At 39.5% G+C, this 20,104-nt stretch overlaps 1 protein-coding gene across 10 annotated transcripts in view; it reads right to left on the bottom strand.

Annotated features, from left to right (window-relative positions):
• Window positions 1-18,826, bottom strand: part of PPP6R3 (protein phosphatase 6 regulatory subunit 3) — a 46,958-nt gene extending 28,132 nt beyond the window's left edge. For 2 of the 10 annotated variants that reach the window (XM_026059123.1, XM_026059124.1), the window contains exons 1-12: window positions 18,710-18,814; window positions 16,663-16,831; window positions 16,118-16,228; window positions 11,562-11,683; window positions 8,948-9,180; window positions 7,613-7,799; window positions 6,557-6,694; window positions 5,684-5,749; window positions 5,118-5,230; window positions 4,271-4,384; window positions 3,408-3,537; window positions 1,049-1,201 (exon numbers count right to left, since the gene is read on the bottom strand). In XM_026059123.1, the coding sequence (XP_025914908.1) occupies window positions 1,049-1,201; window positions 3,408-3,537; window positions 4,271-4,384; window positions 5,118-5,230; window positions 5,684-5,749; window positions 6,557-6,694; window positions 7,613-7,799; window positions 8,948-9,180; window positions 11,562-11,573 (1,146 nt within the window). In that variant the 5' untranslated portion in view covers window positions 11,574-11,683; window positions 16,118-16,228; window positions 16,663-16,831; window positions 18,710-18,814. Of the gene's footprint in view, window positions 1-1,048; window positions 1,202-3,407; window positions 3,538-4,270; window positions 4,385-5,117; window positions 5,231-5,683; window positions 5,750-6,556; window positions 6,695-7,612; window positions 7,800-8,947; window positions 9,181-11,561; window positions 11,684-16,117; window positions 16,229-16,662; window positions 16,832-18,709 lie in introns of all 10 variants that reach the window. The other 8 variants (XM_026059121.1, XM_026059122.1, XR_003252385.1 and 5 more) reach the window with 7 other exon arrangements.
• Between the last annotated feature and the right edge of the window lie 1,278 nt (window positions 18,827-20,104).

Genomic DNA, 20,104 nt, shown 5'->3' with positions numbered 1-20,104 from the left:
TAGAGTTACAGAAGTATGTGCAATGACTGGAACAATAAACAGTGCCATTGAAGCCTCATTCAAAAATACATTTAAAGAGCTTCAATCCTCTTCCAACCCTCCTAAACTAATGACATCCTCTCCCCAGAGGTGAGTTACCAGAATTAGATCATTATTATTCCTATCAAAGTCTGCACGGTAGAGATGAACTGTGTTGTTTCAGTAGCAAACACTAGAAACCACTGAGAAGTTTATACGGCTATTTATTGCTTTTATTTTCCTATGTGAAACTTGCATCAGAAAAGCATGTTCAACATCACTGAATTTAGTTTAAATCATCATCTACTTGTTTAAAAACAGCACTTTACATATTCTATTTAAAAGCTGCAGTATAAATTCCAGGCTGTTTTGCTAGGTATTCGCTAACTGATGCAAGCATTTAAACTTTTTGGTCGACCTAAACATGGTTTTCAGCAAAGAACGTGTCCTACTATAGTTGAAGTAGGAGGTGGGAAGGGACGTACTCAAAGCATGCGTACCACAGCAGCAAAAAAGCCAACAGTTAACAGACTGCAAGTTAATTGTGCAACAGTTTTCCTTCAAGAAGAGGCTTTGAAAGCAACATGAGCTACCAAACAAGGGAAGCTGACCCTGTACAGRGCAGCACTGAGACCCCATTTGGTGCCCTGGATATTATGAAGGCAGGAAAAGAGGTTTTGATGGAACAACTTAGGAAAGGGATGAAAACTGCAGGGAAGCTTTGAACTGTGGCCAAAAACTTGAGATCTGAAAAATAAGCTTGTTAAGAAAAAAACTTCAAGAACCATCATATCTATGAAGGTGTAAAAAGCCATTCAGCTGATCAGAGGAAAATGCAGAATTCAAACTGAACTGAAGAGCGAAATCAGATATTCAGAGTTCTCAAACAGTGCAATGGAAGCCTCAACACACAAACTATCTGAAAAATTACACTGGAAAGTGTACTACAAATTATTTGCAATGACAGAAAGATTAGGCCAGATCTTAATTGCGCTTCACAAAAATAAAGAAGGTAACATAAAGTTCTTACCAGTATAACTCCTATGCTGTTAAGCTCTATAAGCTCCTGATTCACACTGCTTGTATTTATTTGTAATAGGCTAGATATTAATCTAATCACATTTAAACGTGTGTTCCCCACAGGTGGATCCAATACACCCCATGTTGTCTTCATGACGCTTTTCTGAAAGAGAGGTACATGAAAATCATTAACATAGCACTTTAAAGCCAGCTCACCATTACTACGCTCAATTAGAGTAACAGTTAAAAATATTTATAACCAGTCCCTCAGTAACAGTCTTACCTCAGCCTGCAAAAAAAGTTGTTTTTAGTTCTGAACACTATAGCTTATTTTAACTCAATAGATAGGGAGCACTGAAACACAGCTGGCCACATGAAAGCAAAAACTATTTAAAAATTGAGTGGTTACTACAGGATCTCAAAGTAGGTGCTTTCTCACCCATCTTAAAAAGGAATTTGGAAATACTTACGCTTCTCACTGGTTAATCCACGTACAGCTATACTACACATTACCACAATATACATAAACAGCTGGGTGGACATTCCCTTTAAGATACTATTATGCCCTAGCAAGTCTGACGTAGTATACTTTAAACAATTTCATTAAGCAATAAGCTTCTGCAGCACGTTATTCTAGCTTTCTTTAAGAAGTCACTTCCCATAGAGTAAGAATCTGTCTTTCCAGGCACTGCTTCTTGTATTATAAGCACCAAGGTTTTTTTAAAATAGGAATTTACATGGTTAACAGACCAAACCTGTTGCCACACAATTAAGTACCAGCCTATCAGGAAAACCTGGTATTAACTGCTGCAAGAGCTACAAAACCAGCAAGAAGTATACGAGCAGGGGAAAGTCATCAGGAAAACGTCTTCCTATCACAATAGACAAAAACATTTCAACAAAAAGACCATCTAAAATAAGTTCTGACCCTGCACGTCCTCTTTGCCTGACTAGCACTACCCACCTCATCAGGAGGCAGTCATTCAATCCATTCCCTACCTAAGGCAAAATTTAGGTGTACCCTTAACAGATGCTCATTTAACTATTGCTCAGAGCTACCAATAACAGATTCGGTAGCTTCACTAGATGATTTATTCAAATGCTTAGTATTTCCAACCACCAGGAAGTTTGCAAATATCTAACCTGACCTTGCTTTACTGAAATATAGATCCATGTCTTGTCACGTTGTCGCAATAAAGATAAAATGCAAAGAAATTGTCCATTCATTACCTCTTAATGCATTTGAAAGCTTAAGTCTCATCTTCTCTAGGCTAAAACAATCTCTTCCCACTACCTTACTTTCCCCCTTATCCCCCCCGCACCTTGTATCTTGTATTTTACAGACTTTAATCAYTGCTTTCACTTTGGCCCACAGGTCCTTATCTCTCATGGACTGTGACACCTAATTCAGGGCACAGTACTCCAGCTGAGATCCTGCCAGCGTCAATTTGGGTGTCAAAGTGAAATGGATTACAGGTAAAACTCCTTTTTATACAGCTTGTTGTATTTGTCTCTTACAACAGCATGACATGAATACATTGTTTACCATAAAATAGAAGGTTCAGTTAAAAAAAAGGGGGGGGGTAAAGAATCTAAGAATTTGCCATGCCTGGCGTGCAGGGCGCATGCAGTGGAGCTTGTCTGCTTGGGTCATGGTCATGCCCGGGACTTCTGCATGGCCCACATCAAGGCTGCACAATGCCCCCAAACAACTGAAGCATCCACAGTCCATTTTTCCTATCCAGATAACGTTTTCAAGGAGAAAACAGGACCTGCCTCAGAGAAAGCCAGACAGTCAGCTTAACATGAACCCTTCTTTGAAAGGCTACCATCAAGCACATCAACTCCCTTTTCCTTTAGCCTGAATTTTTAAGCAGCCAGTTATTCTGGAGTTTTAAAATTTGTGGAGTTTTAAGATCTGTCTGCATAATTCACCTACCTTGACCTTCTTAAGTAAATCTCTCCTCTGTACTGTATTTCAGAAGATGTTTTCATGTCCTCTAATAACCACTTTTCCAATTTATCTACACTTATTTTTGGCACACACCTGTTTTAGCTTGAAATATATAGAAAATATCTTGTCCTTGCTTTCAGAAAGAAGCAATTGCTTCAAGGCTATTTTGCCAGATGAACAAAGTTTAAGCTGGAAAAGCAAGTCAATTAGCAAACAAAAAAAACTCCACCACACACCACTGTGTCAGGAACAACCATAATGAAGAGCAAAGCTCAAAACAGGCTGTGAAAGAGCTTAGGTTCTTGCCTGAAAGCTGTCAGACAGACTACGTTGTTTGTTATTAGAACCTGTCTAAAATAGTCATGCAGTGAAAGTCTCGCTTCATTTTCATTTGGTAACACAAGATTTCACTTACTTTTGGAGGCTCAAGTAGGAGTTCATGGAAAGATGAAAGTCGTGCTTTTATGGCTTCTAAAACACTTTTATTGACTGAATATGTTGAATGGCTCATGCCTGGAGGACAGATCTCTATATGGCCTTCAAATCTAAAACACACACAAGCCAAGTCTGATAATTAATATCAAAATCAGTTCTAAAAAGTTACTAAGGTAAGATTTTGAGAGTGTCATTGTTCGAAGGCATGTAAATAGAAAGAAGAAGTAAGGAAGGACAAAAAGCTACAGATTTAAGTGTGAACTAACAGTGGAATAGTATTTTCTATACACCAGCCCTAATAACCACAGGCTTACTGTGCTCGAAGTTTCCAGTATGATTTCAGCAACAGAGATTAATCATCACATCTGTTTCCTTTTTCGTGGCAGAGAAAGAAATTTATTAGGCTACTCTGAATAATATAAAGAAACTGAATGTACCACAGAAAGATCAAAGCTCTGCCTACTGGTTTCTCCAAGTGAAGCTGTAATAAGATTCCAAGTAACTTAGAGTCAGGGTTAAAAAAAAAAAAAGAAGTCAATACTCACTCCACTGTACTGCATGTACGTACCCTGTACCTTGCTTCCAGAAACATACACCGATAAAATTTAACTAGTCTGATCTTTTAAGTGGAGCTTAAACTAGTTTCTAGAATAAGCACAGAAAGACCAATCATTTACTGAAAATATAGTGCCAATAGCTATCACTTGTTTTGCTCTTTTACTACTTCAGCTGTAGCAAGCCACAAAAATGGTTCAGTCACTCAGTACACAGAAGTGACTTTAGCTCAATAGCTGTCCAGCTAAATCATGCAGGCATAATTTAAATAAAAGTAGCAACACTTACGTCGGTCGCCTTGTCTCAAGTAAGGTCAGCAATATTTGGATTGCACTGACTATTGCAGATTCATTTTTTTCTTTATGAAAAATATTAGACAGCAGCTGCTCTATGATTTCTTGCCTGAAAAGAAAAGCACTGATGTCAGACATAACACTACTTTAGGATGTAGCAGTTAACAGAATTAGCTACCGTTTTCCCTTGTAAAACTAGTAAAGGGGATAAGAGAAATTAAAGCCTCAGTTATTTCAAGCTAGCAGGTATCACTAAGACTAATCAGTCCCATCCTCCCTGCCCCAACCACATCTTCCTGCTCCCTCTCTCATATTACATTTTTGATGTGGCTTACAACCAACCCTACAAAAACTGTCAGTTTTCAGCCAGATCAAAAAAAAGATTCAGCTTGCCACACAGCCACACAAACCTAGAACTGCCAAAAGGAAGAAGGGAGTAGGAACACCTCCTCTGCTAACAACAGTTAATCTAACTTAAAATAATCAAGAGACCAAAGCCAACGTCTCCCATGTGTACTCTGCACAGTAGCAAGCTGACCTCCACAGGTCTGATCCTGCTAACTTTGGTGGCACAGGAAATATTTTAATCTAACATTCTTTAGGCAGAGGCAAAATACTAGAGTCTGACAAGAATAAGCGTGTGAAGCAATCAAGGAAGTCATCCAAGCGGGCTCTGCTTACTTGCTGAGCTATTTCAAATTACACACGGACAGATGGCAGGTAGCCAAAGTTCATCAGGAAAAGTGGAGCTTGCCATTTCCAAGTGTTTTAAAGAGCAGAAGTTAAATGCCACTATTTTAAAGAACTGAATAGAAAATGAGAAGTTCAACCAACCAACTTACTTTTCTAGACTTGCAAGCAGTGGATCTGGCTCCGTACTGTTCTGTACTTGTAACATCTGGTCTCTGCTTAGACGAATAATTTCACAGAGTGACTGTGATGCATTTGAATGCCTCTGGAACAGGAAAGTAGAGCTTTTCATTATAAGACTAACACCACACTGAACTAAAAGTCTTCACTGAAAGAACTGAAAGTTTTCACTCAGACAAGACTCTCTCCTACACAGAAACATTTCTGCAAAAGCTTTATTCCGTAATTGAAACTTAACAAGCCGTGGAAAGACTTGAGGCAAAAGACTGGAATCTATTTCCAGTGTGAAGGCACCAAAACTTAATATTAAAGACAGATCTTCAAACCATGTTGAGTCTGCATCAGGGCTAGGCTTTGACCTGGGTCTGAAACTGCAAATCCTGAACTTAAAGGAGAAACTTAAACAATACTGAAATCAGCTTACTGTAGAAAAGTAAGCAGAAAACAACAAAAGTAACAAGTTCTGTACAGTGCTGTAGTGTCAGAACAGCGATCTGCTGACCAGACAGACCCAGAAGAGCATCAGAACAGCACTTACATCTTCATCTTGAGATGGATGTACAATCTCCACAAGCCGCTGGATAATTCTCTCCTCATTCAGCCACTGTAAAAATGTTTGTGGGCATTAACAAAATACTATTCAAGCACATGAGTTTAATTTAACTAGTATTAAATGAATTAAAAGAGGTAGTTTGAAAACTGCCATGAGTAAAACTGCCAATATTTCTGAATGTGGACTAACAATACTTCAAAAAAAGGAAAAAAGCAAGGTTAATGTTTCAGAGCAACTGTAAGGGACGGCTTCGGTTATGTTTAGAAGGAGGATCCTCCCAAAATGATTATTTGGAAGAGTGGGCAGGGGGGAACCATCTTAACAGGTTACAAAACATCTTTTGCAAATATTCTCAGTTTACCTCACTTTAATTTGTGGTACCAAGGGCAACTTGCACACTGACAAGCAGAAGAGCCTAACGCAGGCAGCTCTCCTCAGAGCCACTGGGAAGTTGGGACAAAGTAAGTGTCAAGCGTGACAGTTATGTCAGTACGACACGAAGTGGTCTGCAAGTTTCACATGACCAGCAAAAATTTTAGCAGAGCCTCAACTTCTAAAATAAACTTTCTGACACAAAGAAAGCCTGCTCCGTAAGGTCTAGAACAGCTTTAAAACTGCATCCAAGAGTTGTTAGCTATCAAAGCCCAGTGGAATAGCCCAACCACTCAGGTGTTTTTATTTAAGCTTTTAAGTTGTTCCCACCAGTGCTGAGGCTCCCCTGGGAAAGCAGGGACAGACCCGAGCGAACATGCACATCTAATTTCTGCACATTTAAGAAATGAACTTAGTAAAACTAACAGTAAATAAGCCATCTTGCAGTTCACACATGCCAAAATTCGTTTAACAAGTTTTACTCACATTTAACACTTCTTGCCTAGGTTGTGGAGGTTCTATGCAAGTCAGTAGCCTGAGCAACAAGTCCATGATAGCAGAGGTCCCTATGTGCTTAATAATGAGGTCTACAAAATCATGTTTCTTCTTTAAAAAATCCACGATCTAGAAAGAAAAAACAAAGAGGCTGACCTCTGCTTCTCTGTATTTTACATGGTAGATTATGACAGAATTTTAATTTTTCTCTCATACAAGTTGAAAATGAGAACTTCTTAAACACTTCTATATCTTCAAGTTTGCAGTACAAGGCAAGATAAAATAGTACACGTTTATAGAGCAGCAAGACAGACACAGGACAGACCTACACTACATTCAGCGTGTCCTGGGCCTACTCTCAGGCCCGACTTGCTGACCCTAAACTGCTTGTAACCAGTGCACAGTCTGCTTTCCTTTTAGGCATGAATTCCCCATTCCCAGAACTGCTCGGCGAGCAAAGCCAGACACAGCAAAACCTTAATACAACACACTCTCAGGCAAATTCAGAGGTCACTAAACTAAAAAACAGGGAACAGAATCACAAGCTTAACTTGCTCAGGTACCAGAGCTGGTCATGGCAGCCGCACGCAGCATCAGGCCACGTGAACACGGGCACACGGCCTTGCTGCAGGAGGACTCCGAATGTCTCGCCCGGTCATATGACAGCCCTTCGCACCAGGCTGTGACCCTGCCCAAGTCGGACCCACTCTCAGCGCTTCAACTCACTCACCTTCTTCTCTAAGAGTCATTTAATGCAAACATCACCATGCAAATATTGAGCTAAGCCAAAAGGTAAGCATTCGCACACAGGCAGTTACTGACTGCGTAAATGGCTCAGGTGAATCTGAATCTAATACATCTTAGTCATCCTGTTTTTAAATCCTGTGCATACCATAAAAGAGTTAGTGTCTGCAGTTAGTACGGAAATACGAACGCTGTTCTTTGACTCAGCTGCTACCCCTCAGAAGCGCAGTCTTAGGGGAACATTACTGAATTTTGTAGCTTCAGTGAAGCACTCGTTAAACTGGAGAGCTTGCAAGCACTTACCTGTTCTGGTTTTCTGCTTATAAGAATACTTAGCACCTTGCTGAAGAAACTGGCCAGTAAAGGGTTTAGAGGAGATTCATTCAAGAGGAAACTGTACAGTTTCACAAGTAAGGATTCTTCTTCTCCCAGCCTATCATTGATCTGTGAGACATCTGACGTAAGCAGCTCACAGGATATGTTTGGATACCTGGAGAAAGGAGGGGAAAAAAAAAAAATTCCATCATTCCTACTTGGAGGAAGTTATACTGTCAAGTCTGAATTCAGAAAAGCAGCTGCCTGGTAGGGCTTCTGACAGAGTTGAAGTAGGTCTGCAGCAACTAAAAAGCAGACTGGCGCAAGTTAACACAGCTGCACGTGCAGGCTGCGCGTTCTGTTCTTTTGTTTAAGAAACAGACTATTCTGTTCTGCAGCAGCAATACGGACAACACTGGGGAAGCGGGGAAAGGAGAGGACAGGCACAGAAGTATGGTTCAGAACACTGCGACTTAAGCTAAGAGTCCAGTAGTTTCCCGCGTTTGACAGCAGTATCGCCCACTCGCACTAAAAATAATTATGACAGTGTTAGCAGCTTAAGGCTTCCCAGCGGAAGACACCTCAATTTCCAACCCAACTATACACAGTTACAGGAGGTCTGTTTTGCCATAAGTGATAAAACCAGGAAGGTAGCATATTTCACATTAGTTTTTCTATACAGCCAAAAACCAAACACCAGTTTTCTTCACAGACCGCTCCAAAATTGGGGGTGGGGGGAAGGAGGGGAATACTTTTATGGGAATTGCTAGGGTGACTGATAAGTTTGAACCTTCTTGTCAAATTACCAAAACAAATCAGGGCCAAACTCTTCCTAATCGTACAGTTCTAGCTCTGCAATGGAAAACACCAGCAACTAGATGTTAAGTAAATGCTTCCAAAGAGTGGTAGAGACTTTCCAAAAACGCATCTTCAAAACATCTTACTAGTMACTGATAAAACAAGACTAAGCACCCAAATGTATTACCCAAATAGAGGTTTTCATTCAACTATTTTTAATCACCACAAGGAGTAACAAAGATTCTTTATGAGAGTTCTGGGTTTTTGTAAGCTTCCTTTGGGCAGCAATTGTTTTTGGAAGCATTTCTGTATAAAAAAAGAACCCTTCATTAAAAGAAAACTCCACAAATATTAACATGACTCATTTAATTAGAAGCTCTACAAGACCCCTTGAAAACAAGCTTACTCTAAAGATACCAGTACTCTATTACACACCAGCATGCAGGAATTCGAGATGTACTATAATTAACTGGAGGAAGTTGGCCCTCTTTCCACCTTCCAACCCCCCCAACAATGTTTTCCTACTTGTATCGAATTTTTTCATCCATGTCTTGAGGTGGTTCTTCTATAATAAATGAAACTAAATCTTCCAAACATTCTGACTTCAACAGAAACTCTATAAGTTTGCGATTCTGAGCCTTGCACTCTTGCAGAACATCTTCTTCGTCCATCAACTCCTTCAGTGTTACATCTTCTCTCTCTAGAAGCGTATCTATGTGGGATGACGAATGGAGATCAAATTTCCAAAACATGCTGGTCTGGATAAGGAAAACAATATACACAAAGCATTAAGTTTACAGATATATTGAAACAGTACATGTAGCTTGCCCCCAATAAAAGCCAACTCCACATCCACTTCATAGCTTCTAACCCCAAAAGAGCCTGCATATGCAGAAACTTTCTAGAACTCAAATGAGACACGGATTAGTAGATGCTGAAAGATGAATCAGAAAGCTATAAGTCAGACTTGATTAAAGAGACTGGATAATCTGTGGTAATTTTGTATCTTTAGTGATAAGCCAATGTTTTAACGTTAAGTTAGCTTGCTCCAGAGTTATACTTACAAGAAAGGAACATGCTAATTTGCATTAAAGAAAAAAGGTTAATTCTTGGTTTGATTTCTTATGTTTGTTTCCTCCCCTTTGTTTTATCTATGCAGCAAGTCTCAGACACAGGAGAACCTGCTCAGCAACTACTAGGGCTGGCAGAAGAAGAAAAGGGCATGGCCCAGAAACGCACTGGAGCGCCACCACCTCCACCCCACGTGGCACTGAAGGAAACGCCTCCGAAGGTGCAGGAAGCTAGAGCCATTTTTGACTTGCTGGTAGCACACAACAAGTGCTGGAGTTAATCTGAACACGGGACCTGCTCCCTCACTGTACCTCCCTCCACAAACATGACACAGTGGGGGCAAAACAAGGGGCAATAAAACTTATTACAAACAAGTCCGTAACTGCAGTGTCCGGACCACAGAAACATTGCGGAGGTCGAACAAATGCATAAGGACGAGCAACTCCACATCTTTCCTTACAAAGTGCTCTGAGCACCTCCAGGTCCGTTTTGTCGCTCTAAGAAATCTCACAAGCAATTGTTGCTGAGACAACTGGGCTATCAAAGAAGAATATTTCTGTCTCAGACAAACACAATAACCTCCCACTTGCCTGTATCTCTCCTTAAGCCCAGTACAAGCGTTCTCTACATTCTGAACAAAACCCGGCTTTTACATTACAACATTTTACTTCTGATACAGCATCAACTAGTCTTGCATGACTGGAGAATTTAAGAAAGCGGATTGAAAGATATTCTAGCAATCAATAAGGGAAATGGTTCTTTCCTAAAACTCGAAGTACACAGCAGCATCGTTTTAAGCAGTACTTGATTTAAAAAATACACAGAAAAGAAACAGTCTTTTTGCTCCTTTAGTAACTACCTTCCAAGTGTGAAGAATTAACTCAAATTACTGGCATGCATTAGCAACAACATCAGCTGTGTGCATATGTAGTCACCACAAAGAATCTAAGTGAATGCCCTATTTTATTTATTTTATTTAGCAAGAACATGTCTGCAAGCTGCAGTTTTGTGTGCAGAAGGAGCAAACTTACAGGCAACAGTCAAGCCATGCGTTTGCCGTACACACTCTTAAGATAATCTTCAAAACCTAAACTAGAAATACCTGATCCTAGGCAAACTAAGAGGTAGTCAGCTTTAAGTATTTGTATCCTAAATTYGCGTGGGTTCAGCATACACACCACAACTACTCAGAGCAGTGAAGCATCTAACTCAGCACCTTAGCAGTTTGTGAACTGCAGGGACTAGAGCCCAGGATCCAGCAAAACCCTTATAGCTTTCTTCATTACTAAGACTTCAATATTTGGCCTACAAATTGGAATAAGCCTGGTATACTCGCTAGGGAGGAGAGGTTTTGTTCGCTTTTGGGGCTCTCGGTGTTTTAATTATGACATGCCGATCACCTAAGAATACCTTACGTTGTTCAGGCTTTTGTCAGAAGTTGTGAGCGTATGTCAAAACTGCCCCTGGAATGCATAGTTTTACATTTAAATATATGGAAGTCATGAACCAAAAAAGGAAAAATAAAAGAAAAAAAAATCAGGAAAAAGTACAGATGACTTCAATTGCAATCCTAGTATTCATCATCATGTGAGATCCCATGCAAGGATTAAAAAGAGAATAAATGGTTTAAAAAAAAAAAACCAACAGAAAAATCTTCTCTACTAAAAGTATTAGTAATCTTGCAAGCAGAGTTCAAAACACCTGATTTTACTTACAAGAGACATATTAGCATAAATCAAATTATACAAAGTTGTTATTAAAACCATTGGCTTATGGGTATTCAGGCTCTACAAAGACTTATTGTAAGCAAGTAAACCAGTGCTTCAGTAAAGTCACAGAATATTTTTGCTTTGGACTTTTTTCAAGCTTACAGTAAGATCAAATCCCTCCCCTTGTCCCAATTAGTAAAAGCTGCATCTTTGCAAGTAACCACTATCAATGCTAACTCCAGATGTAAATCCCTCTGCCATGATTAAAGCTCATTTCAGTAGCTTCAAGTTATTTCTCAGTTACTTAATTCCAGAGCAATTTAACAATAGAAAATAGCAACAACAAAAAAGAGGCATACTACTGCAAACATGTTACAGCGTTATTTCACAAATTCTCCCAGGCAAGCTCTTTTAGGGGATGCTCAACATGTCAGGTGCCGGCCAGAGATTATTCCATCACTTTTCAACAGGAGCCCGGGTCCTTTGGAATAAGGAAAAATAAACACCATAAAATGTGCCAAAGAGGAAGTCCAGGAACCCTGAAGAGAAGAGAATTTTCTTAGGTGTTATCACTAGCGATAGTCTAGAAGCAGTATACCATAGTTCCAAGAGGGAGGTTTAGAAAGAAAAAAAGGTTATTGTTATTCTTCCTATGCCCTACCGTTCACCCGCTCAAAAAAAAAAAAAAAAAAAAAACATTTGAATTATTTCCATGTTTTTTTTCCAAATTTCAGTCCCATTAACAGAGGCAGGATTAGGCCTCCTGTCCGCAACTCAGGAATGAACACCTTCCCCACCACACTCCTCCCAAAACTTCAGCACCTGCAAATTTACAATCAGCTCCAAGGGTCAACTGGGATGCGACACTCAATATTCAAGTCCCATGCCAATATAAGCAGCATAAGCGCTGTTTCAATACAAGATGCAAAAGGAGACCAAACATGAATCATGCTCAAGATTAGGTATCATGAGAAGCAAAACAAACCAGGATTGTATTTAAAACAACAAAAAAAAACCCACACCATACCGCACACARTCAGACTTGGAAAGAAAAATTGTTGTGTTGAAGATGGCAAAGTTGCTGCAGGTATCTGACTACGATCCATAATGTTTAGTTAGCTTTGCAACCCAGCAAGCAAAATTAACGGACCTCTTCCAACGCACGCACAGAGTCCTTCCACAAGTTTACATCAGCCGGATGTAAGCTTTGTGTCGAGATGAACACCTAGCAGTCAGAATATGAACACCGAGCATTCAGAAAAACACAGTTGTGTTCTCGTAGTTAATAACACAACAGATTCTTCTCTAAATGAATGCTGAAATACCATTCCGTGTAGTAACCCCTGACTAATTCTGAAAGGAGAGAAAGCAGTTCAACAAAATGAAGAAAGCCTGTCCCTGGTTTGAGATAACAGGGCGCTAAAGTTCTCATTTCAGTTGTTTTTGGAAAGGAAGAAGTAAAGCTTACAAGTGACCATCTTCTGCCTACTATAGCAGAAGAAAACCACACTGTACGTATTTTTTCTTTTTTTAAACAGCAACTAGGTTGTGGTTTTCTCTGAAGGCCAAAGGCTTAATCAATAGCTTCATCAGAGAAGGGAGAATAAAAAAACCAACTAGTAACAACTGCATCAACAAGCTTCTTCACTTAAAATGGATGTCGCTGTCAAACCGCTTTCCTGTTTCCAGGTACAGGACGAAGACACGAATTCTAGTCAGACAAGGGCACAGGAGATAGAAATCTTTCCAAATTATCAGATTTGGAACCTTTACAAAGCAGTTACACTTGTTACTCTAAAGCATCCCAAAAGTCTCTCCAGCTAATAAGTTATTACAGAAAACTATGAACAGCTTACTAGCTGTGAACGACACCCAGCTTTGACTACTCAGATGAAGACTGGTTTACGGAAATTTTTTACTTGACAACTGGGTAGGTTAAAAGCATATACAGAGAGCTTCAGGCAGTAACTCAGCAGATTCTGCAATGATAACTGGTTTCATTACAAAGTGAAAAAAGCTTAAAAAATAATAAAAAAAATCAAGTGTCAAGTTGGAAATGGCATATTCTTTGAAAGCTGAAACATCGAGAGCTGTAACAAGGGTTGCATTATCCAGCACTAATGTCAGCATGTAGCTGGCATTTTTATGTACCACAGTCTCCTACAAGGTTCAAATGCACAGGTGAAACAACTCCCTGCTTAAGCACCAATGAACTCTTCTGTGACTAACATACCCTAAATGGCCTGATCTATTTGAGCACAAGAGGTTTTTGTGTAGCAACTAGTAGAAGGTGACCTAATAGCTGGATGCAAGGAGAGTAGCCACCAAAAAGTAACCCTTAAGGCCACCAAAGGCACTCAAGAGTCTTGTATTTCTCAGTGATAAGAGCATTCCCAATGCAGATGATCCATTGCCTTAAAAAAAAAAGTCAGATAGGTTTGGGGGAAAGACTAATAAGGAAGATAAATCCTCATGGTTTTATCATTAAAAGAGACAAGGGTTTAGACCTTTGAGATGTATTAAGTGGTTTCTTTAAAACACTAAACACACGTCCCTGTGCCAGCTCAACACATTTCATATCAGGATGAGCATTTATGAAGCACACGGAGGTATTCTCACAGTGGAAACGGGCTGTCTGTTCTAAACAAAGCTAAGCACGAGTACGTCTCAAAGTTTTAAGAGCTGAACAGAAGCACCGGTTTGCAGAACTGACACAGAATACGCTCTAGTGGCTGCTTTTTAAATTGCCCCTTTCACCCAGGCAGGGTGAAACCTTTTACCCTTGTAAACCTGCTGTCGGAAACAGGCTGCCCTTTGCTCACCAGGAGCCAATTCCTCAAAGCCTTAGACATGCCAAAACCTATTACGTGGGAAAATTAGGCACCTCAGCATTTTCAGTCTGCACTTGAGGATAGCTTGAATAGAGGAAAACTAACACGTTTAAGAATGCAAGTTCCAGCTATTCACTGACACTAAAATAATGGACTATTTCATTATTAATCAATAATAAAACACCTGCATTCAAACTTGAAGATTTGGACCAGAACAGGTATTTTCCATAAAGTAACAGTAATTCATGCCAATGCACACTTGTGCTTCAACTAAATTCCATACTTTCTCCACCCGATGGATGCAGGGAAGAATGTCTAATACCCAAGCAAACACTTCTGTTGGTTCTTCTGCATTCAAAACTTGCGGCATAAATAAGAGGATTAATGAAATACACATTTCTTTATCCTCTGCCACTTTCAAATAGTAGTTAAGAAGTGCAAAACCTTTGGTCCTTTGCTACCCCTTACTTTTATTTCTACATATTGCAAGTAATGCAATCAAAAAAACCCCCATACTTACCCAATAACCTTTTTAAAGAAACATATCTTCTCAAAACTGTTAAAATTTACCTCTTATTTTGTACAGAACAAAAGGTAAAGGACCTTGAGTGTTACTAGCAAGGAAATCGTTAGCTTTCCAAGCCCTAGATTCAGCTACATTGGTTTATATTACATCTAGCAACCACTTAAGTAAAAGTGGTAATAAAGGAGAGTTTCCATAGTGCAGTTTCTAGCTTTCTTAAACAAGATGTAAGGCAACAGAATTATCCTAGTAAGACCTTACCATCATTAAACGTAAGATCCAGGAACTGTAAGGGAGCATTTCATTTTAAACAACCTAGTAACATCTCAGCATGTTGAACTATTCACTGGCACAATTTCATTTACATATCAAAACAAGATACTTCCTCTTCCTCCAAACACTGTCAAGGATTCCTGTACAACCAAAGGACATTTGGGAATACAAGAGAAACACTTCAGCAAATCCGTTGATTATTCTACAACTTATGCTTGTTGTACTACTGACACAATTCCCTCCAGCCGTCACACTCATTTACAGCATATACTTCTCAGCTAACAACTATTCTCAGGGGAAAACTACATATTCCTGAGTGAAATGGGAACAAGAGGTGCTCATGTGGCAGTCTTTTACTGACCGAGAGAAAAAACGTATTATCAAGTAGCACGAAGACACAGTAATTTTCATGACATGCTCTGAAGCAGCTGCCTCCTCTTCCTAGGGAGAGGACAACTCACCTAGTGGAGTGAAAGTCCCTACTTACTATCACATAGTAGAAGTGGGAGCCTGCTATGGCTGCAGAGCATGCAAAATTTGACTATAAAAGTGAAATCATTATCTCCATTATCTATTTATCACACTAACTACATTTCTGTTTAGATCAGGATTATTTATATTTTTAAATATTACACACACACACACAAAACAAACGCATACATATGCAATGCCCCAATAGTCAGTTGCCTTCATGTGCCAAAATACGCAAACAAGCTCCAGACTAGTTAGTGTTTACTGAGACAGACACCAATCCCTCAAAATTCATCAAGTCACAGTACTCCAGCGAGAATACAGAAATCAGCTAAAACCTGCAGTTTGCAATCAAGTTACAACAGCAATCTTGCACCAAGCAACACGCGTATCCTTGACAACACCCGTACTCCGTATCTCAAACCACTGGTTAATATAAATGCAATCTTAATTACCTGCAATAACTCTAAATTAGACATTGATTTCCCTGGTCCCAGTTGAAAAGGTGAGTAACTTCCTAGTAACTCCACTTTAACAGCCAAACATTTACACATTTAAGATATTTACTGGTCAAGGAACTCAGATTCTGGATATTTTCAACTCTTCCATCAGTCACCTTCAAAACGGGAATTAAGATATCTGTGTACTGAGGAAAGCAGATGGTTCGGTCACGTTATAAAAAGCAAGCTGAAGAATGCATAGCTACATAGAACAACTTGACTCTGAAGCATGCAGCTGGATACCAAAAACTCAGTTGGAGCAGACGGCATTACCATACTCCAATACAAGAACCTATAGTGCTAAACATCATCCATACCTATTATCTGTCAGTTCATGAACACATGTGCTTTGAAACTCTTCCACAGAATTGGAGGCTGGGCAGCTGACACCTCCTGTCACAAAACCAGAGCACTCGGAAACAAGTTCCCTGTAAAAATCAAAACACTTGAAAACAAGTTCCCTGTAAAACAAACAGAATAACCACGACAGTGTGCCTAGATAACCCCTGATTCTCATTATAAGACCAAAAGAAAAAAAAAAGAAAGAAAGAAGGTAGTGCAACAGCAGGATGGATTAGAAGACAGTTTAAAAATAGCCAACTAGAAAGTAATGAGGAAAAAAAAAAAAGCTGCAATGAAAGGGAAGGAATGACCACAAAGTCTGGCCTGCAGAAGAGGAAGAGCAGCTTAGAAGGTGCTAAATTTGAACCTACAGAAATCAGGTAAGTCAGCCTTTACTGGACATGAGGGACAAGAAAAAAGTTAAAGCATTGAGAAACCACTTGAAATTTAAGTTAAGGCTTTATAGGTGCAGCAGATAAATCTACCACTACAGATGAAGTTTAATAGCAATGTTTCTTACCTGTTAAACACAAAAGTTTTTTTTAAAAAGTTAAAAAAAACAGAACGATTTGTATTCTCTGAGGCTCCTTGCCCATTACAGGGTATCCTGGCAACAGCAAAAATCTTTCAATCTACAGTATTAGCAGATTAGCAGGACTGAATTAGGTTAAGATGAAGCAGATTTCTTCCTACAAGAAAAAAAAGACATTTTGCAATTTAATAATGTTAACAGGTTCTATTAAATAGCTCAACAGCTGCATGAACACAGTGTTGCTTGCAGGGCATAAAAAACCATGAACGATGGAAGAAGGAAACAACTTGCTAGGAAGAAAAGAAACCTCGGTCCATTGCACCATACTCCGCGACAAATTCAAGAGGAGCTTGTCACCTGCAAGGAAACCGTTACAGACTTCACCCCATTAAACATCCTCCTTCGCTGCTGGGAGACACAGGAAGAAGCTCCGTCGTCCTCACAAAACAAAAGGCAAGCGAGACTGTAAAGGCAGTTTGCCAAGGGAATCTAACAGGAACCCAGAGTTTTTGTTATTGTTGTTTAACTACAAGCAATTTTATACAAAGTCACATCTTCAGATTTAGAGGTCAGAACTGCTTATTACTTGATTTTTTAACCACCTTATTCTATCCTCACAACTATTCTCTGGCTGCTTGTYACACTAGGGCCTGATTTACGCACAAACTTGCACATAAACAAGGGTACAAGCATTAAGAACGCCAGTCATTTGGGCATAAATTGGTACACGAAATTCAGACGCTTCCAATCTGAAGTCAGTTTAACTTACAAAAATCCAGATAAACCTACTTTACATTGATAAGCCTACTTCAAATTGCGAGAGTCTACACGCAGACTTCTGCTTCTTTTGAAAGCAAGGGCAATGTTATTCTTGAAAGAAAGAAGTATCGGGAACTCAGAAGGGTAGCAAGCATAGCAGCAAGTCCATTAATTTGTGTCAACGACTAGTACTTGGCTAAAGGGCTCTACTGCTGGAATTTCAGTCACTAGTATATCTTCAGCTAAAGAAAGCACACAACCATGCTGAGTACTCTGCCAGTAGAGACAAGAATGATTTAATTTTAGCCCTCCCGTGTCACAGATAGAGTTGCATCTTCAAACCGGTTTTTAATCCTTGCAGAATATTTATTAAATAGCCTCTATCGACCTAGAAACACATACTACCAAATATATTCCTTCTGAATTAAAAGAATTTTTACATTCTAGTTAAACAAGCATCCAAGACCACATGTTTTTATTAGCTTTGTTAGGACTAGTAGTTTTTGTGTCTTGAAACACCATGCTATTTGGAATTTCCAACAGTTCTGGAGCCAAAAGTCACCATATTTCCATTTTACTCACAACAGTGCAAAGACGCCAAGCCTTCGTGTACACAAACACTAGATACAGCCTTCTCTAAGGCTATTTTAGTAACCAACATACACGTGAACTGAAGGTCAGTGTAATACATTGACCATAATACTTTCAAAGGTCAAATGTGTTTTTCATCCTCAGACCTTCAGGTCTAAATGTCAAGTAGATTTGCCAATCCCTTGCGAGTCAAGTGACTAACAAGAGGAAAAAAAGTAAACAAGTTTATTGAACTTGGTTTGCTTTACCAAAGTTGGCTTGGTAATCATTTCTGGATTTCAAAGGCTCACCTATATTCAGCAGCTCAGCTCTAAGCTAGGACTGTCTATTCCTCAATTATTCCATGTGCGGGCAAACTGAGAAGCCTAGTTTAATCCACTTCCAGAGAGTTTACAAAAGTCTTAAGGTATCGTCCACTCAGATTTCACTTGCCAGTAAAACTATGTAAGTGAAAACCACTATGAATTATTACTCTCCTTACAAGGATGTCTTTCTGATATTTCTCCATTCCTCTCTTCTTGTATTAAACAAAATTTTAGTGTCTAAAAACCGTTGTCTAGTCCTGGAACGGTCCATTTCTGACTTCTTAGAGTTCGTCCATGCAGCAGGATTACATGGAATAACGAAGGGCTAGCGTAATCAAAACTATCAAGAAGATACTGGCAGCGCAAGTGTTACAGCATACCCTGGGAAGCCTGTTCCACAGGAAGCCTGCTCTGGTCAGTCAGGACCTTTTCACTCCATCTCAGAACTCACAACAGTAGAGAGCCTGGTTTCAGGAACGGCCTTCTGCTTAGCGGCACTGATGGGTTATTGGCTCCGACTGCTCTTCTCTGCCAAAGAGATTAGGGATTGAGAAGGACTGCAGTGTGGATAAAATAAAGGAAAGACACAGGAATACTTCACTTAAAATTAAAGAAAGTCAACTGGCTGGATCAGGTATAATGCTGTACAAGTCTGGCTCTCCTGCCTCCGGGGATGGCTTACATTCAGCCATAGTTTAGCCACTTCAATACGGCACTTCTATCAGGGAGACAGGGCCATCACAGAAGGCAGCAAAACCTGAAACCTAAAGGTGACAGTACTTCCATCCTGCCTTTGCATGGCATATAGGCATGTATATCACATTCAAACATAAAACCATGGAAACCCATCATCACTACATCTTATCTCTGCTAATATCTTTATCCGATTTAGCCGTAAAATACAGCAAAGCACAACTATGGAGAATAATATCAATTTTCCCCTAAAGTACCACAGCATTGTTAAGCTTGTTCTAAAAGTATTACCTGATGAGATGTACTTACTTACACTTTTTTAGATGCAGAAGTTAAGCATTATCTCATCAGCTGTCATGAACAGGACTAAACACATTAATACTGCATAGACTGGGACGTATCTGCTCCTAAAACAGTTTCCAGACATCTCTTGGTCCAAACACTGAAGGTAAAAAGGTCCCTTCCAAGTCTGTTCTTTGCCCACAGAAACCAATGCGACATTTGCGCACCCTGGCAATGAAGTACAATAACTGCAAGTTCCTGAACAGTGCTGCTGTTACAGTATTTCACCTCATGAATTCAAAACAATAACTTATAAAAACCTCACTGAACCCTCACAAACAGACCATCATGTAATGTTAACACTCATCCCAAATCCAAGTGTTCATACTGCCAAACAGCTCCTTTCCAAAAATTTGTTTTGCTTTGCAGCCCACACCCCAAATTTGGGGGGGATCAGTTGGACAAAACCACTAACCACTAACTAATGTTAACGTTCTTCAAGAAGAACAAAGGTGTCTGGACAACAATTAAAAGTGGGAAGCGTATGCCACCAAGTGGTTTAATCTTATTTCATATACCAGGCATATCATGCCCTAAAGAAGCACAACTGTTTTTCTACGATACTGTGCTTAAGAAAAAAAAAATATATGAAAATTGATATCTTCCTTTTTCCACTGGCTTATTACCTCAGAATGATTCCCCAAAGCATTTGCAATCCATCAGTACTGAACTGTTAAATATTAATGCTCCAGGCAGAGCAAATGTGAAGTCATCATCTAAAAGAGACTAAATAGACTCAT

Source organism: Apteryx rowi, unplaced genomic scaffold (assembly GCF_003343035.1).
Source record: "Apteryx rowi isolate R43461 unplaced genomic scaffold, aptRow1 scaffold_152, whole genome shotgun sequence".
NCBI lineage: Eukaryota > Metazoa > Chordata > Aves > Apterygiformes > Apterygidae > Apteryx > Apteryx rowi.
This window is presented reverse-complemented; position numbering and strand designations above follow the sequence as displayed.